This window comes from Pseudomyrmex gracilis, unplaced genomic scaffold (assembly GCF_002006095.1).
Source record: "Pseudomyrmex gracilis isolate BER0280 unplaced genomic scaffold, ASM200609v1 scaffold_192, whole genome shotgun sequence".
In the NCBI taxonomy this organism is placed as follows: Eukaryota; Metazoa; Arthropoda; class Insecta; order Hymenoptera; family Formicidae; genus Pseudomyrmex; species Pseudomyrmex gracilis.
The window spans coordinates 134,464-160,222 of NW_018020776.1; the positions used below are offsets into that span (position 1 = coordinate 134,464).

Below are 25,759 nucleotides of genomic sequence, written 5' to 3' on the forward strand. Positions count from 1 at the left end.
GCGATTGCTTTTTCGCGAGCGACCTTGCGCGGAAAGAGTTCAAGCGAATGAATTTGAAATTTAAGCGCGTTCCAAACTCATGATACTCGTCTCTTTTCGTCTCTTTATTTTTAGACTATTTAAATAAAAACTATGAAAAGATATTTTACTCTCGTCTTCAACGGAAATAAAATCGCACGGAATATAAAAAAAAAAAAAAACGAGAAAGAGGAAGATCCTGTTTTCGAGATACGAGTAGTTTCTGGTTCTTTTTTTTTTTTTTTTAAATCAAAACGAACTCGTCGGTACTCGCGAACGTCGAGAGGTTTTCATGACAATCACGTTTGTGCCCCGCAATAAGAGGAGAACGACAAGTTTCGTAAAAAAATGTGACCGGCAAAAAATTCGCAGGACAATGATACGGAGATATAATTATAGCCGTCTCTCTGAGAATGTGGTGATTGAAACAATTGTGTGGAAAAAATCGTAAATCGGAACTATTAGTTAAACTACACCGAAAGAGAAAAAAAAAACGATGAATAAGAGTCTTCATTATTTACTCATTGACGCGGCAATTGGATGCGCCAAACCGACCCCGACGCTTACTCATTCGTTCCTGCACTCCTGGTTTGCATTCGAAATTCGTTGGCGCTCTCTATTCGCGGTTCTCCGATTAATATACATGTGTTACACGCTGACGACACACCGTGAACGCGATTTACCGCGTTTGTTTGCTCGTGTTGCATGTCAATACGGTCGCGACGGTTTAGACACAAGCGGAGCATCATCTCCAACAGCAATTGATAACAGCCAGTTTTAAAATGTGCAAAAAAAACGCATTTGTTTCTTTTTAGCGACGAAATGTTTGCTTGTGCGAGATCGCGCTCTGCGCGAAGAAGAGCGCGAGATCGAGAATCAAACGCGAGCGAGCGATCGAACGATTATTCGAGCTTTGGTTTGCGCGCATCTGCATTCGAAATTTACGCGCCCGACCGGTATGGGATCGGGTCTGCGGTCGTCGGCATTCGGTCGGCCAAAAGAATTCTCGGGAACGGAAAGCCAGGCCAAAAAGTCGGGATGATGAGTCAGAGCGGAGTTTGTTCACGCGCAAACTCTCCGCAAGTTTCCGTCGTCTAGAGAGACAATAAAAAAAGAAAGAGTCCGCGCGCTTAGACGCATTGTAAAAACGAAATAGAAATACACACACACACACACACACACGAAACTATCCGGCCGTGGATTCGTTTCGAGCGAAGCTCTTTGTACGAGATAACGCGCGACATCGTGTCTGAGAGAAATCACACAGCGACATCTGTCACACGATCATTTGTCAAAGGTTAAAAAATCGAGCGAGCAGAGAGATGAGAGATAGGTGAAGGAAGACGCCTACTAACGCGCGTGTGACGAGCGCGAAGAAATTCGTTCGTTTTTCTCGAGCGGGGGCGAACGACCCCGGAGCGAACGAACTGCGAATCTCCCGCGGAGATTTAGGCAAAGAGAGATATTTCACGCGATCATCCTCTGCACCCGATCTGACTAACTCGCGTCGCACACACACACACGAACGTACAGCGGCGACACGACATGCACATGTACGTGTGTTGCACGTGTATGTAGAAGCGCCGTGTGGTGCGCGCGCGATTGTGGCGACCGTGGCAATCGCGACTATGGTGGGAGGTCTCAATAAAAGTCAGTGGCAGACTGATTATGATTCAGAGTGGCGGTGGATATCAGCTTCGCGTGCTCGCGCGCTTTTTCGTCGTCGATCCTCTTCTCGACGCGGGGAAACTCCGCACGGTGCGATCTTCCGTCCCGTAACTTCGAATTGTCGATCGTCAATTTCCCCAATTCGTCTTCCTTCGCGCGCTCAGCTCTCCACGATCGTTTCGTCTTCCGAGAAAGAACCAAGAGGGAGGTTTTTCGTCGGCGAAAATCGAACTAGGTGCGTGTCACACACCTATATATATATATATAAAAATATATGCACCGAGGAGTCACGCTCGAAGCAACAGAGCGAAAGAGCCCCGGGTGTAGTGGCGAGGAACTCAGCGAGGAAAACACACCACACACGAGATCGATAGTGTCGTGGCAACCACGTTCCAGTCTGTACACCGGGTACTAGTCTGGGGTCAGAAACGGTTGATTTAGCGGGAAAGAAATCGTCGGAGTAGAATAACAATCGCGAGGAGAAACGCGCGGAAAGTCGACGCGTTAAAATAAATTACAAACCAACCGAACGAATTACGGAGTATGGATCTAGTCGTCTGACGTTTTCGGGTTTTCGCGATCCTCGGAGGTAAATCTTCAGGAAGCACGTGTGCCTATTCAGTGTTCCTCGAGGCAGCGAGAAACCGAGAAACAGAGAAAAAGAGAAAGAGAGAAAAAGAGAGAAAAAGAGCGTCGACTCAGGTGTACGCGACGGACGAGTCACGGTGATCCAGTCGAGAGCGCGCAACACATTGGATCGCTGCATTGTCGAGAAACATGACGAGGTGGAGCAGGATCGTTTCGCGATGGCGAAGCACCGACGGCTACCTAATGGCGATAATAGCGCTCGTCGCTCTGTGCGCGAGCAACGCGGAAACGGCGCCGACCGACGTCGCCATCAGCGACACCACTGCCGCGGTAAGTAAATAATTTTTATTTTTCCCGATTGATTCGCAATTAAACGATGACAACGCGTCGCGGCAAATTTTTGTATTTTAATTCCGAACGCGCTCGGTCGAAAATTTGCAACAAGTCCGCGTCGAGTTGGACGCGCGCAATCGCGTTATTTCGCGAGAATAAAGAAAATTAAGAAAGATAACAGAAAATTGTACAATTACCGCGGTGTGTCACACACATGAGTAATGCGCGAATAGCTGTGTTACGCGCGCGCGCGCGCGTGTGTGCGTGCGTGCGTGCGTGTTTCTCTAAGTTACGACGTAAGTAACATTCCGAGGAAATCGTTTATCTCCGCGAACTCTGATATCGGATCATATCGGACGCGCATCGAGTCGTCTAATCTTCGCTCGATGAATGCAGCAATGCTCTCGAATAGAATCGCGAATCGCGAGACTTACGGATTGCTGAGTTTCTGCATTTTTGGATGTGTGTTTTCGCACACTCGGATTTCGCGCGTCCCGACGAGTTTCACGTCTCCGAAGGAGTTTGAATCTGATAACAAAGTAATTACATTTTGGGTTCGGGTTCCACGAACGCGCGGATCTCTTCCGCGATCGAAAATCGCTTGCGTTATCTAGCGTTTTTCTTTGACACACAACGCGATAACCAAGTCTCGAATGATTTGTACGCGGCGAAGTATTTAAAAATATAATAAAAAAAAATGTGTTCGGATCTTCTTTCGCGGATCTGATCGAGAAGAAGAAAATTGCGAAAAGAAAACGAACGGAGGAGGAGATCTAACCTTTTACAAGGAAAACAAAACGTAATAATATTTGTTAATTTATTCTAAACGCCGCGTCACGAACAGCGTTATTCCGTTTAATTTATGCGACTACTGGAAAAAAAAGCTGTTCGAAACGTCGAGTGCTAATTAGTCTCCTGACGAGGCGACACGTGCGTGTGTTCGAGAAAAATCGACAATTGTGCGTTTGAGAAGTAAATAAAAATCGCAAATAGAGAACTTGATGTCCTCGGGATGTAAATTACTTAAAAAAAAAAATAAATAAAAAAACAATTTTTATCAAATACTTTCCTTTGTCCGTTTTTTTTTTTTTCACGATCCACGTGCAAAAATCGCGGAGGAGACAAATACGGTACGGAGAGCGAAGATGTGCGTTCGCGTCGTCGTCGATCCATTCCCGATAACCCGATGCTCCACTGGCACCCGGGCAAGATGCCAAGTCATCATCGGAGCGCGCCCTCCCCGAGATATGTATTTTCTCTCTCTCTTTCGAAGATCATACTAGGAAATTGTAAATAATGTATGTGCCTCAACACGGAAATACGCGTCGCTCGGACAGACACCGCGTATGCTGGCCTTCGTCATCGCGGATCCACAGTCCGGACACGGACCGGTCGTTATCGGAATATTAAACAATCCCGATCATCATAGAATATTCTCATCGTCGCTTCGATCTTGCGAGCGATCGTTCGCTCCTTCAGCCGTTTCGATCGAGGTGAGAGATCGCGTCTCTCTCTCTCTCTCTCTCTGCTTGACATTCTCTCACCTACTCCAATCCTAAAAAAAAGAAAGAGAATCTTCTCCCTTCGCGGAAGAATCGACGCGGTTTTTGGACGCGCGCGAGAATTCTCTCAGGGACGTTCCGTCATTCGGGCGAGACGTGAGACTGCCGTTAATCAAAAACGCCGCCGTGTATACAAAATCTAGCTAGTAACGGGATCCCGCCCGAATGATCGAGCGCGAAATATATGTGAAATATATGTGTTTCGCGGAAATGGAAACGCGCTTGTTGGGCCGGGTCGTTTCTATTGGCGCGAATCGACGAACCAGAACAAAGACACGCTGCGCTCCGAGCTTATTTGTTTCCGAGCACGAACGATTTGTTACATATCGAGCGCACGTGGACGTGGAGAAGACAAAAAAAAAAAAAAAACGAACGTTATGATCGGCAACGTCGTGCGTACAGACGACAAATCCGCGCGGATGCGTCTAAGTCGATAAGGCACGCGTCACCAATAGCGTTTGCTAATGCAAACAGATAATAATCACTCGCGCGCTTCGTGTTCCTTTCTTGTGTATAATTAAATAATTACTTTAAATCGTTTCGCGATGGATCTCGCGAGGCGCAAAGAAAAAAACCTTCATCCAATATGAACGTTCTTGTCGATATCGAAAATGGAAAATGAAACTTAAAACTAAACTTAAAACGCTGTCAGCGCTTTGAAAATAAAAAAAAAAAAAAAAAAAAACGTCGAGGTAACAATTCACGTGTCGAACACTTGGGCGGGATTTATTATAATCGCACGTTTTGCTCCGTGATGCTCGTTTAACGCAAATTGCAGAGACCAATGTCGATCGTGAATCGCGCGTGTGTAACCGAAATGACCGTCTTGATGTTCTTTAATGAAACCGCTATTTCTATTTCCGCGAACCCTCGCCCTCTCCGCCCGCAATTTACGCAACGCACCACGCGGATTAATTCTCACGTGCGCGCCGGCCGGTTATGCAACACGCGATGCTGTGTAGTCTCGCGTCGATTTTTATTGTAAAAAAAACAAAAAAACATTATTCCAACTTATTGCAGCAAATCGATGCGTCTAATCGTTGGTTCTCGACGCGCCTCGAGTATTCGTATAAAAATACATTCCGTCGACAAGCGCGCAAGTTTGCGGTATCGCGTTTTGCTTATCGGGGTCTTCGGGTGCGCGCGTTGTTTTTTTTTTTTCCTAAGCAGAAATATGCGCTTCTAAAATTAACAATCGCGTAGATATTCGCTCGCATTAGCATCAACTGACATTGACGCAAAAACCGTTGCAATCCGATGCGCGCGTCTTATCGATGTGTGAAAAACAGGAAAAATTTCGCATTCGCGCGTCGTGTCGTTTGCACCCCGCGAGCGTTGATGATTCATCAAGCGCGAGTTCGAATCGTCGTCGAGCCGCTCATAGGAGTCGAACTGTCTTCTACTTCCCCGTTCGTTGAATCAGCGACTTTTAACACTTTTTTTTTCAATGAATCATATCGCTTCTATCGGTCCGTTTCGCGGTCGCCGACAAAAGCGAAAATGTTAATCCGAATTGCATATGTAACGAGAATAAACAGATGCGCCGATTCGTTGCGCGAGCGCGATTTAATAATTCAACGATTATAAACGCAAGCAAGAGAGCTCGTTCGCGATGGGCATCGATCACTTGGAATCGATCGAGAAAATATGGACGACAGAATATAACGAGCGGTTCAATTATTATTCCGGCCGAACTCTTCGGGGTCTGTTTATTTTTCTATCGATGCAACATTGCGTGACCGCGACAGATAAAATCGCGAGGCGATACAAATCGATCCGATTAAATATATCGCCCTTTTATTTCGAAAGAGAGAAGAGATCGGATCGCGTATCAACAATCTTGTCAACAATTTTTACGAAAAATATACAACGCGATCGTAAAGTTGGATCGACTTTGCCGAGCCGTTTTGGTTTTGCTCGATTTTCGTTCGTCTCGAAAGAGTCGACTTTCATGAGACATAATAAAGACTACCGTAAAATTATATACGGGAAAATATGTATACGTGTGCGCGCGAATAAACAGCGCGCGCGGTGGATGATCGGAATTATCTTTTATATTCAAACAACGTCTGTGTGGAAGAAGATGCGAGGGCGTGGAATACTGATGGCGTTCGCGTCGACAAAGACCTCTTCAAGGCCGGGTGCGCCACTCCGACACTTTATGCACTTCTTCCTTTTATTTTACGAGTGACAGCTTGAAAATCCTACGCTGCTTGTGTGTGTGTGTGCGCGCGCGCGGTGCATATAACACGTCAAAAGAACAAAATTGCTCTTTGTCTAGAGTCTTATTCCGACGGAGATAGGAAGAAAGTCGGGCTTTCGGAAAGAGAGACGAGAGAGTTTACGCGGGGAAAAATGAGACGCGCGCAAATGTTTGTCTCTCCCCCGGGAGATAATCCGCGCGCGAGTTCGATTTAAATTGCAACACGTACTATATATCTCTTTTCAGGTTTCGACACCGCGAAGAAGAAGAGACACGGTTTTCGCGCGAAACAAAACCACGCCTATGTACGCACGTCGAGCGTAATCTCTCAAATTCATTCGTTCATAAGTTGCCTGTCTTTATCTGTGTGTGTGTGCGCGCGACTTGTTTTCACACACATAACGGAGATAGCGCAATGTTGATGGCACACAATTCGCGGGTATTTCCAGAAATGTTATCTTTGTAACTCGCGCGAGACAAGGTGGAATTATCTCGCTGCTTTGACACTTTGTGAAGACGAAGAACAATATAAATCAAAATAATATCAAAACTACATTATATAATAAACGCATGCGCCGTGTAAGTTTTTGTTTTTTTTACGTCACAATAATAATTCGATGAGAAACGAGACGATAGTTCGGAGACGATGAAGTAAGCGTCGCCGTTATCTTCGATAACACAATCAGATAAAAGACTTGACTACACACAAAAACAGCGCGACAATTAGACGCGCGCACGGATTTCAGATTTTTCACAGGAATCTGGGAAATAAACTGTCGCACACTCATCGACACATGACAACTATAGATCGAGCATTTCTTATATGTTTCTTGTAGCAAAGAGTGAAGCCAAGAATAGCAGCTGTTTATGTTCTACCGTCTGTCTCACTCTTGACAGCCGCCAGCAGACTCTTGACAGTCACCATCATCGTCATATTTGATTACATTACAATTTACAATTGTCAAGTGCTGTATAAGTTATGTATGACACCGACATATATACAGTACGTATCGATGAAAAATATTACAACAGAATGTAAAATATATGAAAAAAATATATAAAATAAATATATAAAATGTGTCAGATTACATACGTAATATAATACACGTAACGTATAGCACTTGACAATTGTAGTAGAAATATTAAGGCGATTCTTGACAATCGTTCTAAGAGAGAGTGAGACGTGATCTAGATAAGAGATAGATAGACGACAATCTATCTCCTTTTATTTTATTAAACTGCCAATTCTGGCTTCACTTTTTCGAAAGAATGCTTGATCTCTAGTTACATATGTCGTTGCACACACCCGACCGTCATTATCCGATCGAAAAACCAATCGAAGCAGAGATCGAATCGAATCCGTCAACACGACTGATACAATATATGATTTCGATATTTCGAAGATACGCGCGAGAGCTATTTTTATTTATTTTTTTTTTTTTTTTCTATCAAGAGTCGCACGAGTTTTCATTAGCATTGAACGCTTCGCCTTTGCGGTATCTTCCCAGTTCGCTCAATTATCGTGGAAGTAGACGTTTGACCTACATACCGCGTGTGTACCTTAACGGCAATGCAAATTCGGCAACTCGAAAAGTTTTCGAAATCTATTTTCAACGTAACAAGGACGTTAACAATAGAACGAACCGCCGAAAACCTCGCTCGAATACAATTAAAACATCCATAAATAATAATTGTTATATACAAGAGAGTTTAAATGGAGCGCGCGCGATGCTCGAAACACGCGACGTTCTGTGTGTTACCCGTGCGCGCGCGCGCGCGCGCGTGCTCGAAAAGATATCGCTCGGAGATTAAACACTTCTCTATCTCGCCGAAGAACTGCGGCAGAAGAACAACGGGTCACGATATGTCTGGGAGTATATCACGAAATCCCGACGACAACCCACAATTCAGGTCAGGGAAACGTCGTGCTTGTCGTAACGAAGCTTTGCGCGACGTTCGAGATGAGCTTAGAAACGACTCGGACGAAAAAACGATCGCGTTACGATCTCTGATCGCGTGTAGAATCAAGTACAATTTTCAAATACACACAAACGCCATGTAATTAACTTCCTCGAGGGGAAAAAAAAAATTGTCGAATGTCGGCATAAAAAGTTTTTACCGCAAATGCCGCACAACTCTGTTGGAGATTGATATTTTTTGAAAATATCACCGCGCCTACGTCACGTGAACACCTTGAACGAACGAATTCAAGGTAACCCGGACGTGTGTAAAACCTTTCGCGTGCTTAACGCGAGTCGATCTCGCACAATCGCCGCAACGACATGCGCTACAACAAATTTGCGAGCAGTTTTGTTGCGAAAAAAAAAAAAAAAGAAAAAAAGATTCGTCGGATGTTCTATAATTTGTAGATAAAAAACACGAAGATATATACGACGCGAATAACATTTTTTTTTCGAACAAAAGAGAAAACAAATTATCTCTAGATTATTCAATGACATTTAACTGTGTTTCTGATGCGGAAAAAAGGTATGACACAACTTCGCAGGAATGGGCTAATCGATTGCCGCCGATTAAATTATTCGCCAGATACTAAGCATCTTTTTTTCTTTTTTATCTCGCATAGAAATGACGTAATAACTTCGGACAATGTAAGAGAGAGAGAGAGAGAAAAAAGAAATTTGAAACGCACTCTCACAAATTGAAGCTTGATAGAGCGCTTGATGCACGTAGGTGGGTAAAACGCGCCTTCGTAAATGACACACGCGGAGAGAAACTATGCTCGGCAAAGTATTCTGACACGATTCATGCGATCATAAAGTATAATTGTAGCCAAGGCTCTTGCCAGCCCGCGCGCGCATCTTTCCGCTCTCGCGCATGTTGTACTTCCGATTACACAAGGAGAACATCCGTATAATTATCGCGCGTGCGTGTCTTCCGTGTTGCCGAACCTGCGTGTAATCCCGTCCTCTCGTAACGCACCGAACAAAAAATCTCGCCGTGTTTCGATATATACGTATATATACGTTCCAACGACGTTTGCGCATAAAAAAAAAAAAAAGTCGCGTGCGACCGCAAGAATTTGCATACGCGACGAGAAATGTTCTAATTATATTTCATATTCCACCGTTAATTGGCGATCGCCTTCGATCGGCGCGTCTAGATCGGTAAATCCTTGAATTTCGTCGCGCAGACGTCGATTGTAGAGTTTTTCCCGGGGAAGAGGGCGAGAGGAGGGACCACAAGTCACCACCGATTGAATTCGCGGAAAACCGCGGCTGATTCAATCGCGCCGTCGTATAGTAATCGCGCGCTTCGATCTTTCACGCACACGCAGGCATAGAAAAGAGATAGACAGAGTGGCGGAAGAGTGGGAGAGTCCATTCACGCGTGACACACGCACGTGGGTATATACGGGCTGTCACTCCACTTACGTTCATTCATAAAAATCTTGGGCTTCCCGGAAGCTGATTGACTCTCTCTCTTTCTTTATCTCTCTCTTTCCTTCTTGTCTGAAGTAGATTACGAAATTTGTGAAACGTAGGAGTGTTGAATCATTCCGCGGTCGGAAGGAAGTACGCAGAAAAATTATACGTTTGTTATTCATCCCATGATAAAAAAGTGATTGTTTTTTTTTTTCAAACATGCTTCTTTTTGTCGTCAGATGCCAAACGCTTTTTTCTAAATCTAAATCTAAATCTAACAAAACTCGGAGAGCTCGAGGAGGAGGGAGGAAGAAATCAAATCGCGGAATGAAATCGCGCGCGTCTGTCGAATCCAAAAGAGAGAGACCAGATTTCGCGCGTCCGAACCGGACGCGTTCGTAAAAGATTTAATATCTGCCCCTATAAGGTATGAATCAGCCGAGGTAATCGGGAAACCGCGTACGTATGCTATTTGCATACGTAGTCAAAGGCGACGCGAGGGGGATGCGTCGGATTACTACCGCGAAAATATCCGAACGATTATATCCTTTATTATTTTCCTTCTCCGAGAGAGAGAGAGAGAGAGAGAGAGCGTGACTCACACTTTGTAACTTCGCAGTTTTAAACGCGCGCTATCGCATTTCATCGCTGATAATCCACATTTCGCGCGAATAATAAAACAACAAACGCGTATTAGAACGCGCGTTTCGTCAAAGAACAAAGCAAAAATTCGTCGCGAAAAAAACATTTTCCTTCTTCCCTTCCTCCGCAATTCTTCAACTCCCCGACGCATGACGCGAGCACGAAGGATCAACGTACTAATGACTGTTTCTTCATCGCGCGATTCAGCGCGATGAATACATTCTAATACTCGTCGTCGGGCTGTTCCTATACCGGCGGAATATTAATCAGATATGTGTAGATATATATATATATATATACAAAAGAGTGTGCGGTTAAAATATAACAGTAAACGGTGCGCCGGTCAGTTCGCAGTCGGGTCAATCCCCTTCCTCGTAATCGACTTCTTGTCAAATAACCGCCGCGCGGGACACAAACTCTCGATAAATTCTCGCGTGACTCGCTCGTTCGCGAAACTCAGCGATTTGAGAGACCGCGTAGCGCAATTTCGTCGCGCTTCCGACATTCGCGACGTTTAAATTGGATCTCGTGCTCCGATCCAATATATATATATGTACACACGTACGTTCTCTCTATTGTTAAAATTTTTAAACCACACACAACCAGGGGGGTTGAAAAAGAAGTTCATCGGGTTCACGTATACATGAGGAATATCCTTCGTGCGCGGCCATTTCCGTCGCAACTACCTGCAAAATCAATACGCAACTCCACGAGAAGGAGTTTACACGCGATGGTTTGGATAGAGATCGATCGGCGACTACTGACGAGACTCTCCACACGCAGCGATGTTACCCACCGCGGCTGGCCATCGCTGATTGTCGAGACTTCCGTTTTACGCGAATCTAGAACGCTGCATAAAAGATAGATAGAGAGAGAGAGAGAGAGAAGCGGCGCTTTTTCGTGCTCGATATAAGGGATGAGTCACATCTTCTTAAGGAGCTAATCCGAACGTAATGCCATTCGAATTGGCTCTAATGACGATCTTCTATCCGCGTCGTCGGTATTATCATTCTTGCGACACGCGTTAACCGGCACGTCTCTTGTGTAACATCACGCCGGTGTACATATCTTTTAGACGGCGGCTTAGAAGTGTGTCACGTATATGATCGGCATTCTTTCACGAAGCGAGATAAAACGACGACGACGCGTTATATTAGTCGCCGTTATTGGTCGAAAACTGCGAACGGGAAGCGCCGACGCGAGGGAATTTCCCCCGACAATGTTAACACAATTAGACGGCACGCAATTGACGAAAAGAGGAAGCGATAAACGACAAGACGAAGCCTCGTCGCGGAGGGCCTCGGTAAATTTACAAAGAGTGTCCCGTGTTTCTCTCCATCCTTTTTTCACTCGCCTGCGAAATGTATACTCAAGGCCGCGATTATGACACAGAGACTAAAGGCCGTCTTGTGTCTGTCTTTATTTACGGAGATTTTCTTTCGCGCGAGATACGAGGTGCAACCTTGAGCGCCTCGAAAAGCTTCGAGAAAATCATTCGAACGAACTTATCGTTTAATCGCATGTGTTTCTTTATGTGTTTTTGTTGCAGAATTATCTGGCGCAGTACGGATATCTGCCGCGAACGAATCCGGAGACCGGCGCGTTCCTGAGCGCGGAGAAGCTGACGGCGGCGATCGAGGAGTTTCAAGCGTTCGCCGGTCTCAACATAACAGGTAGGCGCGCGCTCGTTATAAATTTCGCGTCTAAAATTTAATTTCTAAATTACGTTATACACGCGTGCGCACACAAAGTCGCGGAACACAATTGGAATTTGTTGTCTACGAGTGTTGTCACACCGGTGATGACTCACGCGAAGAATTACGGAGGATGCGCTCGTTTACTCAGTGTCGCATGCACGTGAGTCAAAAAAAAAAAGAGAAAAAAAAATAGTGAAACACGCGAAATTCTAGAGATATCGCATCCACGTGTGTCGAACCCACACGCGTGCAACGACGATAATACACGGTGGTTCCCTTACTTAATGACGATGGTCGACGATGATAAACGCCAATGATTCACAACGGACCGAAATTCAACGAAACGAGACCTGGCGCTCCGGTGACTCATCTCGCGCGTCTAGTGATCTCGCGCGAGAAATCATTAGGAAAAACGTTTATTACGCATGTTATTATTATATGAAAGATCGAAGTGCGAAATGGATATTTCGCGGAACGGGATTAAATCCGCGCGTTTTTCCAATCGCGGACTGTGGTGTTCGAAAGATCGCATCGCCGAGTAAACATTCGCGACGGTTTTTCGCGAATTTGCTGAGAAACCGGTGCGCGCTAATTAAAAGTTCAAGAACGTGAGCGACGAGGGAATAAAAAAAAAAAAACACCCATACGCGAAAGACAATGAAATAAAATATAAACGAAAATGAAACAAACGAATCGGCAACGGCAGTTTTATCGTTAAACGGTGGCCGCGCTAGAGTCCGTGGCAGGGCGGAACAAGCAATGGAGCCCAATAAAAACCGAAGGTGAACGGAAGAATGATCTAACTGTAAAATTGTAGGCCATGGGTGGCGACATTATCCCGAGAGATGAAGAGCGTGTTTTTATCGACCATAAACTGCGTCGCGTTGTTAACCGATTCGCAGCTACGAAATTACGGACGTAACTTGTATAAAAAAAAAAAAAAACAGGAAACAAAAGAGACAGTAAATTGTATTTACAACGTAATCGCGTAACTTCGACTCTTGCGTTTTTTTTTTTGATATCGCGTTTATCAAAATTGATATCTCGTTGCGATTCTCGCAATTCTATTCATCGCGGTGAGAGAAAAGAACGGCGAGGTGTTCGATAAAATGTAAACGAGCGCAATTTTTTGCGCTCTAAATATAAAAAGCGACGACGTGTGAGAAAGGCTCGATGTGTTTCTTGCACGTGCAAAACAAAAAAAAAAAAAAAAAAGAGAAAATGTCATCTCCGTCTTGGCGCGCTCCGAAACCTCCGCGCCGAGCAAACGACGAATCTGTCGAGTCGCGTGACCGCACTGCGAAACACACGCGATCGAAGATCTTATGCACGAGCAAACCCGCGTGCTATGCATATTACGCATACATATGCATGAGAAATTAATGTGCACGGGGGGTTCGAAGATGTACACGCACATTAAGCGTCGCGCTCGCAAAGAGAGACGGAGGAGGAAAAGAGAGGAAAAAAAGTAAGAGATGTTCACTTCGAAAATACGAAGAGAGAGAGTGAGAGAGAGAGAGCTGACAGAGCTGTAAATAAATAAGCTGCAAATAGTGAACGCGCAGAATCCGATTGTTTAATCTTCATCGCGAAATCGCAAACCATTGTTCTCGCAATTGCACGCTAATGATAAGTAATAAAAAACATAAATAATCTATTAAATTTTCAGGTGAATTGAATGACGAGACTGCCAAGCTTATGGCCACACCGAGATGCGGCGTCAAAGACAAAGTCGGACCAGCTGCCGACGGGAGATCGAAGAGATACGCTCTTCAGGGTAAGCAAGATCGTATTTAACGCTCGTATGAAGTTCGATTGAAAAAAAAAAAAAAACATTCAAATAACGAGATTTATTTTGTTTGACGTTACGCGAACGGTTGACAAATCTAAAAGAAAGTTCGACGCAATTCCAGACGTGATTGTGAGACATGACACAACTTTCTACTTCTGAAATCGATTGCGATCGATTATCTAACCGGCGAAAAACTTCGCTAAGTTCTGAAATTCACAGAAAAAAAATCTGCGTAAAATACAATTGGTAAAAAAAAAAAAAAAAAACTATCTATCTCGCGAAATTGCGCGCGCGAAGAAAATCTATATTGTGTTATTTATGTAAAAATTTCTATGAAGAGATTCGAGCGCGATTCGTGTTGTATATAAATTTCGCGATGTTTCCAACTGAATCACGCGTCTTCCGACTTCCTGCCCGTTTCATTACCGCTATCATTGCGAGTCATTGATATAGAGTCAGTCACCCTAAACGGGTCACGCGGATCAGATTGGCACAGAGAGTTTGCGGATATGCTCCAAATGCATACCAAATCAATCCTCATAAATACGCTCGGGTTAACTGTTGCATTTCGCCCCGTTATCCGACGATCGACCGGCGAGATGGACGGCGGCGCCCTTTGTCCTTTTCAAATCTCTTTCTCGTTTGCGCGTCTCGTTTGCGAACGTTCGTAATATAATTCTCTCGGTATATTTCCGATTAAAACTTCTTTCTCTCTGTTCTCAACCTCTCCCGATCGAGATCGAAAAACTTTCTATCGAACAATTTCGTTTCTTTGCGATACAACAATAAAAACGCGATCGCGAAAACCTAACCGTGACTTTGAACCTGTGTGCGCACACGCACACGAGGGCTTCACGTTTCAGTGAACCCCTCGGTGTTAAGTTCGGCCGTGCGTGGATCCTACCGTGGAAAGTTCGCGCCGCGAGACCTAATAACACCCGCGGTAATTCGCCAGGTTCGAATCTCTTATTTGCCCGGATTCTTCGAATTCGAATTATTTCTTCACGCGTATTCTCTCTCCAACACGCGAACGAATAAAATCCGTTGCGTAACGGACGCGTCGACGATAGAGAGACGCACAGAGAGTGATCCGTAATTGTTGCACGCGCAACTGTTGCATAAATCGCCGCAGCCTTGCGTAATCACGATGAGCACGCAAACTCCGCTATTTTTTTTTTTTTTTTTTTTTTTTAAAAAACGGCTACGGGATATTTGGGGGGCTTGGATTTTTTTTTTTTTTTTTTTTGTCATTCTTCATACAACAAACAAACCCGACAACACACACAATAAAAACAACCGGCGGCGTTTCGCGGATTTCGCGCGTGGCACGCAGCGGTTATAATCTATCTCTTTTGAAAAATCACGCGCATCACGATGAATAACGTATTACACACGTAATATACAATGGCAGAATCGCGCGATGGTGTAAATAGACGCGCCGCGCGTGACGGATGCGCATATAAACGATCCGACTGTACATGCGAACGACGATAACGACGACGACGATGACATTGCGCCGAACAAAGCAGAAAATGCGGTTTTTTTTCCCCCCGCGCTTCCGCGGGCGTTTTCAAGTACGCGCACGTGTGGAAAATGTAACAATAAAAATGACAAATTTCTCGCGCGCTCCTCCTCAGGGTCCAGATGGCGCACGAAGAATCTAACGTACAAGATCGCCAAGTATCCGAGCGGTCTGAACAAGCAGGAAGTGGAGAAGGAGATCGCGAAGGCGTTCAACGTCTGGTCGGGGGAGACCGATCTGACGTTCACCCGCAAAACCGGACACGACAACGTAAGATTCAGTTAAATTATTGTCGTCCATCGATTTTTCGTATTTTATGCGAGAGAAACAAATTTTTTTCTACACACTCTCGCTCTTTCGCGAACAGGTTCACATCGAGATCAGATTCGAGGTGGGCGAGCACGGCGACGGCGATCCCTTCGACGGACCCGGTGGCACCTTGGCGCACGCGTACTTTCCGGTTTACGGCGGCGACGCTCATTTCGACGACTCGGAACGATGGACCATTCGAAGCTACCGCGGCACCAATCTCTTCCAGGTGGCGGCGCACGAATTCGGCCACTCGCTCGGTCTCAGCCACAGCGACGTCAAGAGCGCCCTGATGGCTCCCTTCTACCGCGGCTACGATCCGTATTTCAATCTGGACAGGGACGACGTCGACGCTATTCAGGTAGTTAGGATATGAGTTTTTTTTTTTGTGCAATTTATAAAGAGAGAAAATTTAAAACCAACACGCGATTTACGAAACGCGCTTTCAGGCGTTGTACGGGAAGAAAACCAATCGCTATCACGGGACGCGAGGTCACGGCAGCACTACGTCGCCGCCGCCACCCGCCGAGGAGGATCCCGAACTCTGCAAAGATCCGAAGATCGACGCGATGTTCAACACGAACGACGGCGAGACGATCGTGTTCAAAGGTACGACAACGATACAAGACAGATTTGACAGAATCTGTCGGTACTTCGATCGCGATTGAAATTGCGAAGTAAATGAAATGCTAAAGACTTCGGAAATTACTCAGGAAAACATTATTGGAAATTGACCGATAACGGTGTGGCCGGAGGCTATCCCAGACGCATCAGCAGCACGTGGAAGGAACTTCCGTCGAACATAGACGCCGCGTTTACGTACAGAAATGGCAAAACTTACTTCTTCAAGGTAAATGCTTGCGAAATAAAATTGATCGCCCGAGGGTCTCTGGTGGTTTTGCAACGACGCTTGTTATTATTGATCTTTACGATGATCATCGCGAATTAACTTTGTCTCAGGGAACGCAATATTGGAGATACGTCAACACGACGATGGACGGTGATTATCCGAAGGAGATTAGCGACGGTTTCACGGGTATTCCGGACAACATCGACGCGGCCACCGTCTGGACCGGCAACGGCAAGATCTACTTTTACAAGGGCACGAAGTTCTGGCGCTTCGATCCGGCGTCGAAACCGCCGGTGAGAAGCAACTATCCCAAACTCATCAAGAACTGGCAGGGCATTCCGGACCACGTAAACGCGGCGATCACGTACAAGGGATACACGTATTTCTTCCAGGACAACGCGTACTACCGATTCAACGATCGAACGTTCTCCGTAAGTGTGTCTCGCGAATTGCAAAAACAAATTAAACGCACGAGATTGTACGCGCGCGTTGTGCAATTTCACTCTTTACTCGCTCTTTTCTCGATCAGTTCGTATTCGCAAAATAGGACAATTAAAACACACAAGTAGGTGCGCGACAAATATAAAAACAAAATTGATTCTTTTGACTCACCGCTCTCCAGGTGGATGCCGCTGACCCCGCCTTCCCGAGATCGACGGCGTACTGGTGGTTCGGATGCAAGTCAGCGAACAGAGGGACACTAGGTAACGATAACTGGCCATTCGGATTTGGCAATCTGGACTCCGCGGCCGACCGTGACACATACGACTACGGTAGTCTCGACAGTGTCGGCGACATCATTTTAGACGCAGGTACACAGAAATCTTTATTCCAGTCCTGCCTAGCCTCTCAGAAAGAGCAGCCGGTATCCGTTGTTCGCGTTTATTTCAAACATTTTTTTTTCTCCAATTGACAACTTTTTCGCAAATTTGTTTTGCGTTTCTCGAAATTCTTTCGATTTTTATTCGACGCGCGCGCGCGATGACAGCGATTATTGTTATTATTACCGCAATTATCGACCGTGTGATTAAGTCAAATACACGTGATGTTCCGAGAACATTCGGGATGAATAAAATTTCCGCGAATTCGCGTGAATTGCGCTTTTTCTAAATTAATAACTCCGATCGTCAACGACATCGCACAATGGATACCTGTGTTAAAATCCGCTTCGCTCGTTTCTACTTCGCTGAAAAATAATCGACGTGGAAGCAATTAATCTATCTAATATTTAGAGGCAGGCAGGAAACGCGAAATTAAAAAAACTTTGGTGTCTCGTGCACCTGGCTACCTACGATACCTAGGGCTAGATCGCGAAGAGATTTTTGTATGTGTGTGCGTGCACGCAGTACTTTTATTTAAAAAAAAAAAAAGAAAACCTGAATCTTAAAAAAATAGTTGTGATGTAAAATGTTTCGAATGTTCGGACACACAACGCGCGATGTCAGAACAAATTCCGACAAATCGGAATTGGGATGTAACGTGTCTCTAAACGGATATTACAATCGCGCCGCGATAATTCATATATTCTCTGGTATCTGTGATACGCGTTTTATCGAGACACAGATCGCTTTAAAAATCGGATGTGTGATGCAACGCGCGTATTTTTTTTTTTTTTTTGTTTTGTTTTGTACTAAAACGCGCGTCGAAACGTGTTTCGAGGAACGTGTTTATTTTCTAAATGTGTCATAATTCGCGTCTCGACGCAAAAGTTACAAAATTGAGAAGAAAAAAAACAAAGAAAGAAAATAAAAGCAATGCTTGCACAATCGACTCAGACATAAAGATCTTCGACGATGTACGCAATTTTGGGGATTTTAACACATATAACAGCTATTCACATCGCTAACAACATAGCGCTGCATAGTTTGAAGCTGAAAATAGATATTTTTTTTTTACGTAGATCGACTAATTTTTTTTGAATATAATAGTTTAGCGTGAATTATAAATCACTAAACGTTGTCGTTCATCTCATTGTTAACCATCTAATCGTTTTTTTTTTTTTTTGTTCGTCCTCGACTCATCATTTCGGTGCTTCAAGACTCCTCGCATATGTTTCTTTGTTCGTAAACTATAAAAAAAAATTGTTGACGCGGTCAATGCTAAAGCCCAGAGTATATTTGTTAGCCAGGCGACGGATGAGAAAAGAGTTTTACATATTTCCGAGACTAAACCGACGTTGAAAGACAAATAAAATGACGATCGCGCAAAAGGTCGCCGTGTGTCATCGTTGCCGCATCCAGTTTGACAAGTAAATATCTTAGAAATAAGATTTTTGTTTTGTTTTTCACACTTTCTCTTTTCTTTGTTTCGCTTATACACGGATGCCATTAATCAGCACATCGCGGTTGTGGTTTCACGTTGATTTTTTTTTTGTTTTTTTTTTGTTTTTTGTACCCTATCTCTGTTTTCGTCCTATCACGTAGTTTTTTTTTTTTTCATGATTTTCAATAGTAGAAGTAATTACTGTCTAGAATCTTTTTGGAACACTATCAGTATCACTTTCGTGTGACAATGCATGAACCTCCCTCCCCCCTCTTGTGTCTGTTATTGCTCACGCCTTGCAAAAACACAGTGGTGGTGCATTCCATATCTCACCAGACGCACCCGAGACACTTTTATTTAAAAATTCACGAACACACACGAGAATACGCGCGCGCGCGCGCGCGTGCGCACTTGCACACGAAACAAAGAGAAGTGCATGAACAATCACCGCCGCTGACAGTTGTTTGGAACTTAATCTGAGCATTAAAAACGTGGTTTCGATTTGCCCCACACATCCTAACAATATATATCGATCTTTGTAAAACAAAACCAAAAAAAAAAAACATTCTTCCCGAATTATTTTCCTAATATAATTTTCCTTATTTATTTTGTTCTTTTCTATTTGTTTGTCCCCGAAATTCTTTGTTACATACGCACACGTTTATAATTTATTTTTTGTTACACACATAGACACACAAATTCTTGTTGCACAAATACAAATTTTCTTAAGTGTCTGTCGAAATAATTTTCTGGCATGCACTCTAATGATTCCTTTGAGTGTAGCACAATCTTTTCTTTTTTTTTTCTTTGAGTTGTAATTATTAACAATTTTTTTCAAGGGAAAATGCACGATTAATATAATTTTTCTCTCTATGCCTTTTCTCCTATAGTACTTTATCCTATTAGCTAGTAATTTATTCTGTTAGTTATTTTAATGAATTTTAATTTATTACATTAACAATCGATAATTCAAAAATCTTGAAAACTGAATGTTTTTTCTAAGAAAGAAATTTTGATATAATTTTTTCAAATGATTTGTGTGTGACATTTAATACTATAAATTTTTAAATTGTAGTATATGCAGATATAATTTTTTTAAAAAAAGCAAAATAATATAATTGTTAAAAGGTTTTTGCATAATTAAAATTTTCGAATTCTTATATAAGTATACTTTTAAAAAATAATAATCTCACAAGAATATGGAGTCAATTTCAATTTCACGTAAATTTTTCAATTTCAATTTAACAAATCAACACATATTCGTTACTTACATCTAACGTAAAATGTTAATACATGATTGTATTACACATGTATATTAATAATCACCGTATTTAGTGCGCCGGAAATGCATTTGAAACAATTTTTTATTTCGCGAGTACAAATTTATCATCGATTCAAAAGTAAAAGTGTGAATCGAACTGTTTCGCCGCCATCTTTGCGACGACGCAGTCGACACATCTTGGCCTCGCATCAAACTCGCGCGCAACGAACATTTAGCGAGATGTTAATTGTACATTCGCGAGTGGCACTAAATACGCGTGATAAACACAAAAAGATGACAAAGATATTTGTTTTCAAAAAGCTCGAGAGAGGTGAAAAAAAAAAGACCTTACCTCTTTGAGCTTTGCGATGAGACGATGCGCCGAGACCACCCGCATTAACCGGGAGCAATCGCCTTTTCCAGACGACAACAATGTTCACCCCGAATTCGGGAAAAAGTGAGCCTCGGCCGACGCCACACACACCCACGACCGACAAAATATCACGTGCCAAATATTCCCGATTCCACTTACGTACCGCGCGGAAAATGCGAAAAGTTCCAAACAACAGAAAAAAAACAAAAACAAAACACCGGCGACGACAGCGAGAGAACGTACGCGAGAGGTGCACACACGAACGACCGCGGCGACGCGCGTTTGTTTGCGGTCCGCTTCGATGCGTTTCGCGCTCTCGCTGACTCTCGTGCGCATGCGCGCGCCCGCGCGCCCGTCCAATCACCGTGCACGGTTCTCGTTCGCGCGTTTCGCAACATGGCGTCCGATACGACACGAATTTGAAACTCGGCAGGAGGCACCGACGAGCTCGTCACGTCGTCGAACCACGCTGATCACGCGGATTCCGGAGCCTCGATGAGTTCGTTGAAACTGTTGGCCACGTCGGAGAGAACGTGGCAGCTTCTGATGAGCGTCGCGACGTTGATCATCGTGAGGTACGTCGTTACGTAGAGAGAGAGAGAGAGAGAAAAAGTGTCGAGAGTTCGCTCGACCTTTGGTTCGAGGTTTATGACGCGAATTGAGCAGCAGTCCTTCCCCTCCTTCGAGGACAACGACGCAACCGAAGTCAACGTGCGCGCGTAAGGTATGATGATCTCGACGGAACTGGTGTTTTTTGTGCGAAACTATCGAAACACAAGTGTTGTATGCTGAAAACAAAAAACAACACAAGGGCGCTCCGATAACACACAACGATCGGGATTGTTTGTTGACGCAGCTGTTTTTTCTACCTGCACTCCCGACAAGTGAGTAGTAGCGATTAATTAGGAAAATAATAAACACTAGAGCGTTTCTCTCCCGTTTCGTTTAACACAAAACCCCACGCACAGAAAAAAGCGCGTCGTTCGATTGATTCCAACGAACGTGCGTTCTCTTCGTAGAAAATTCTGTGCGTATGTGTTACACACAAACGCCAAGTGCGACGAAATACGTACGTAGATATACGCGAATGTTTATATCTCCCCGAAGTAAAACGTTTCGCGCGAAAAGCAACACGTAAATAAACACACACACACAGACACGACCTTTTCTTACACTGCCTTAATTTGTTCGCGTCTCCATTTCCTGTTCGCAAAGACTTGGAACATCAGAGGCACATTACCGATTCCTTAAATTAAGGAACCCGAGCGTTTGACTATAGAATCGGAAGGATGCGTGATGTGATTTGTTATAGAACATTGCGACGCGACGATTGAAAATAAACAAGAGAAAAAAAAATAGTGTAGCGATCGCGCGAAACTCCTCGACCGGCGATGTGCGTTCTTCTTCGCCTCTCGTCGAGAAAGCGTTTGTTGATTAGTGAAAGTATTACGCATATGTGAGTATTATAGATCCTTCAACTGTTTTTGCGAAGACATCCTTTTTGTGACGTAATTACACATACGTACCTAGTTTTACGTTATATTATTTACTTTGCATGCAAAACAATTTGTTCGTTTGTATACTTTATATAAAAAAAATTTATCTATAGTACTCATGTCTCATCACTGCTGATTCATATATATATATATATATGTACGCTAGAGTAATTGTTAATTATCTCTTATGTGCGCAAGTGCCTTAGAAAATATTTTTGTAATTTATATATTATATATATATATATATATATGCTCTAAGGTGAATGCCATCATGGTCTGTCCACAAGTGCAGCTTTTTCTCCGAATGTTCGAGCAGCGTTTGACTTTGGCTGCGTTCGTTTTTTTTTACTGGCACAGTACTGAAAATCTATAGATTCACGTCACATATACTATAGATTTATCAGTACTGTCAAAGTAATAACCGAACAGGCAGTCTTTGTCCTGCACTGTGCGACATTGTGCGTGTGTGTTCGAAAATACGAGGATTCTTCCCGGATGGTTCGGAATAATCAATATTTTTTTATCAGAGCAGCCTTCTCTCTGACGAAGATTTCTGTTTGTCTTATTAAATGTTGCAAGTGACCAAATGTGGGAGATTCCTGACATCATGCTGTGTGTATGTGTGCGAGAATTTATTTACATATAAGATTCTTATGTATGAAGCGTTTGGGTATCCTCCAGGAGGATAAAGGTGCACTTTGAAAAATGCATTTCTTGCAAAAAAAAAAAAGTATCTAAACAAAAAGAGGAAGGAGAGGAAAAATTATTTACGTATACGTTGGAAATTTAATTATTATACGTGTCTTCTCTATATACTCAGTATTAACGGATGTTTAAAAAAAACATTGTTGATGCTGTTCTATTTCATATTTTCTTACATTTCAGAGAAACGTGTCTTGCATACGATTAGTACCAAGTATTTGACCAGTACTTAATTGTTAAAGCTTACTTAGTCTTAAAGGAAATTGTCAGAGTGTAACGGGAAAGATCTTGTTCTTTTGCGCAATATTGTTGGAAAGCGGAAATGTTCATCGGTTGAAAAATTTTATCGTTTTTTTTCTTGCAAAAGAAGCAGAAGTCATCTGCACAAGAATTTAACTGTGCAAGATCTTTCCTCGCGTTACCTCGCTGACATCAGAGTGTTGACGATTCACATTGAAACTTGCCACGCCGTTGTGTCGTGCCCTAAACAAAATCTCTATTGTATTATATTTTTCATTGTCATACAAATAATATTATAATAAAAGCATATGTTTATTTTAGCTATCTCGATATACAGATTTCAATTAAGTACGTGTTGTACTTGGAAACAACAATTTACACACACACGTATTAGTTTTTCTAAAAGAAAAAAAAATCGCAGAAATATAATTTAAACCTTTTTATTATTTTCTTCCATCTTTCTTTGAGATCTCCATGAAATCCTCCTTCAATACCGGTTTGTACGTCAGAATTTTGGCGTAACTTTTCAAAAGCTGTTTCCAATAATACGTGACGTCCGACATTCTCAGATTCTTCCATATGAAATCCCTTCCACGATTCGCGATCTTCCTCGCCAAATCGTCGTTATTCTTCGCGAATTCGATCAGATCTCTGTCAGAACAAGATAGTTGTTGAATTTCGGTAACCCTAAAGATTTTTTTTATTGCAATAAAAATTTTGTAACAATCCATCTCCTCACTCTAATTCTTCCCGATCCGCGTTTGTCGGTACAGGCACGTAATGAATCCACGGTTTCATGGCGTAGTAATAAAATTCAGCCCAATCGTCGCCGACGTGGAAGACCAGGGACCGGCACAAAAACAGATGTTTGTGCCGAAACGACGCAGCCACACCTCGGAAGTTGAACAAATACTTGTACTTGCAATGCGACTCTAAGGATACTTCAGTCGCTGGCGTTGCGTTCAAAGTGTCCTGAAATAAGTTTGGAGTCATTTTTGTAAAAATAACAATATAACAATTTATACAAACGTTTGACGTGTAATTTTACTGGGAAATTATCGTTACCGCCATGGATTTCCACGCCTGATTTTTCGTGTACTGAGCGTCCGCCAAGTGAGGTTTGTCGCGACTCAACAAGATCAAATTGTCGCGTTCTCTGCTCGTCCTGGATCCACGAAAAAACGCCTTGGTCTCCTTCTTCTCCCACGGAGTGTCCGAGCTTGCTTTGTTCAGGGACTTGCGGTGCTGATCCCATCTGCCGAGGCCGCGGGGATACAACGAGATGGCCGGACCACCTTCCCAAAACGTCCATGCTGGATACATGATATCATAATATTCATGCGCTGTCTATAAATTTGTACGAGCTACTCAAACTTTCATCGTGTCACGAATACAAAAACTTTCAATTGAGAATTTAATTCAGAATCCAATTAGGAATCACTTTACTTGTGTGTACCTTGCTGAACGAAAATACAGGCATGCGAAGAAGACTTGAGTGATCGTAATTTCTTGACTGAGGAACGTCTCCGGTATTTATTATCAAGTCCATGTCCGGTAACGCGTCAAGTATCTTCAACAGAAAGTGCTCAATTCCAGCACATCTGGCGGGAAACATGCAGTTCTTCTCTCTGTACAATCTGTTTCCGATTATCTGGTAATACGTCCCTCTGTTATTCAAACTGCGATTTAGTTGAAATAAGATACGGTCAACCGTAATGTTTACCGTGACACACAAACTGTGCAAAATTATTTGTTACTACAGAGATACCTAGTTTTAGTTAGCTCTATCAGTTTTTTATCAATACCGTCCTTTCTGAAAGGACGTAAGTCCCGTTTAATGACGTCTTTGAAACATTCGTTTCTTGTATTGTTGCATTCCTCATAGTTTTCTTCCGCTTCTTGAATTGCCACCAGATACTTTCGGTATCTTTCATTTGTTGCTACAAAATAAGAAAACAATCACATCACACATATCACGTCACATCATCATTACGTTAATAATTTTAATTATCGTTCTTAAGTTTTTTTTTCTGTCACTATACCTTTCGTGTACAATGATTTATGTTCGTCAGCTTGTGCGTTTTCTTCGCAGGAATCGGCGTCATCGATCGAACAGAATTGATCCTCGCACAGACCGGTGAGAAGCGACACGAGAACAATGCAAGCTAACGTTAACATTCTTCCCCTTGACGTTTCCACGTGTTTACAAGTTGGAACCTTGACGGACAGGATTGACGCGCGCAGCACAACAGACGACTTTAATTTTACAGAAGAGCGGCAGGTTGCCGCCGCTTCCTGTTTACAGAAACTACAAACAACACAGCGTGTGTGTGTTTCTCTTTTGCAACTAGCGATATCTTCACGCGGATACGCGCACAGCGTGCGCACTCAAGTTGGCGAACATCATCACCTGCTGATGATGTCGGAACATCTGAACACATCCCCCGTAGATGTCGCTAGTTGTGCTTTGATCGGCAGCACACAGCAGCGGTATCAGCGGGTATGTAACTATATTTCAATTCGCACACAATCAAGAGTCACATTTGAAGATAGAGATTGATGACAGAGATTGATTGAATTTCCGTCTTTCCTCTCTCTGTGTTTTTTTCTTTTTTTTTGTTTTTGCACTTTGTTCGAAAATCCTGTTGTGCCCCAAGAGAAACAGGTTCAACAGGTGCGCGCGGCGACGATTTTACGCACTCTTTTTACACACACCACGCGTCGCTTTCCGATTGAATAAACTTTTATCGGACACGCTTGCGTGACTTCTAATGTTTAAACTCCGGCGAGAGAGAAGAGTGGTTAACTTTATCCTTCGGCTCTTCTCTTCTCACGCACGCACTCGCTATACATGCATT

At 43.3% G+C, this 25,759-nt stretch overlaps 2 protein-coding genes and 1 long non-coding RNA gene across 7 annotated transcripts in view; 1 reads left to right on the top strand and 2 right to left on the bottom strand.

Annotated features, from left to right (window-relative positions):
- LOC109858220 overlaps nt 1-20,523 on the bottom strand; it is a 48,218-nt gene extending 27,695 nt beyond the window's left edge. The window contains exon 1 of the long non-coding RNA XR_002250593.1: nt 20,443-20,523. This is a non-coding gene — a long non-coding RNA (uncharacterized LOC109858220). The remainder of the gene's footprint in view (nt 1-20,442) is intronic.
- On the top strand, nt 1,705-22,689 carry LOC109858212 (matrix metalloproteinase-14). Of its 4 annotated transcripts, none has more exons than XM_020435271.1 (10): nt 1,705-2,604; nt 11,947-12,070; nt 13,764-13,871; nt 15,524-15,678; nt 15,776-16,078; nt 16,167-16,326; nt 16,431-16,567; nt 16,678-16,998; nt 17,190-17,379; nt 20,897-22,689. In XM_020435271.1, the coding sequence occupies exons 1-10, from the start codon at nt 2,464-2,466 to the stop codon at nt 21,052-21,054; spliced, it is 1,797 nt and encodes a 598-aa protein (XP_020290860.1). In that variant the 5' UTR covers nt 1,705-2,463; the 3' UTR covers nt 21,055-22,689. The 4 variants fall into 4 exon arrangements, with proteins under 4 accessions (XP_020290860.1, XP_020290861.1, XP_020290862.1 ...); XM_020435272.1 differs by having other exon boundaries at nt 17,190-17,271; XM_020435273.1 differs by lacking the exon at nt 20,897-22,689 and adding an exon at nt 20,514-20,764.
- LOC109858215 (O-glucosyltransferase rumi homolog) lies at nt 22,364-25,256 on the bottom strand. Of its 2 annotated transcripts, none has more exons than XM_020435278.1 (7): nt 24,944-25,256; nt 24,670-24,841; nt 24,358-24,568; nt 23,967-24,248; nt 23,641-23,873; nt 23,338-23,552; nt 22,364-23,144 (listed from the first exon to the last, which is right to left on the bottom strand). In XM_020435278.1, the coding sequence occupies exons 1-6, from the start codon at nt 25,077-25,079 to the stop codon at nt 23,345-23,347; spliced, it is 1,242 nt and encodes a 413-aa protein (XP_020290867.1). In that variant the 5' UTR covers nt 25,080-25,256; the 3' UTR covers nt 22,364-23,144; nt 23,338-23,344. The 2 variants fall into 2 exon arrangements, with proteins under 2 accessions (XP_020290867.1, XP_020290866.1); XM_020435277.1 differs by having other exon boundaries at nt 24,358-24,580.
- Between the last annotated feature and the right edge of the window lie 503 nt (nt 25,257-25,759).

Coding starts and splice junctions, on each gene's coding strand:
- LOC109858212 (XM_020435271.1), top strand. CDS start 2,464: ATGACGAGGTGGAGCAGGATCGTTTCGCGATGGCGAAGCACCGACGGC. Junction 12,071..13,763: donor CGCCGGTCTCAACATAACAG/GTAGGCGCGCGC, acceptor TTAAATTTTCAG/GTGAATTGAATGACGAGACT. Junction 16,327..16,430: donor CGAGACGATCGTGTTCAAAG/GTACGACAACGA, acceptor GAAATTACTCAG/GAAAACATTATTGGAAATTG.
- LOC109858215 (XM_020435277.1), bottom strand. CDS start 25,079: ATGTTAACGTTAGCTTGCATTGTTCTCGTGTCGCTTCTCACCGGTCTG. Junction 24,581..24,669: donor ATAGAGCTAACTAAAACTAG/GTATCTCTGTAG, acceptor ACTAAATCGCAG/TTTGAATAACAGAGGGACGT. Junction 24,249..24,357: donor CTGTATTTTCGTTCAGCAAG/GTACACACAAGT, acceptor ACAAATTTATAG/ACAGCGCATGAATATTATGA.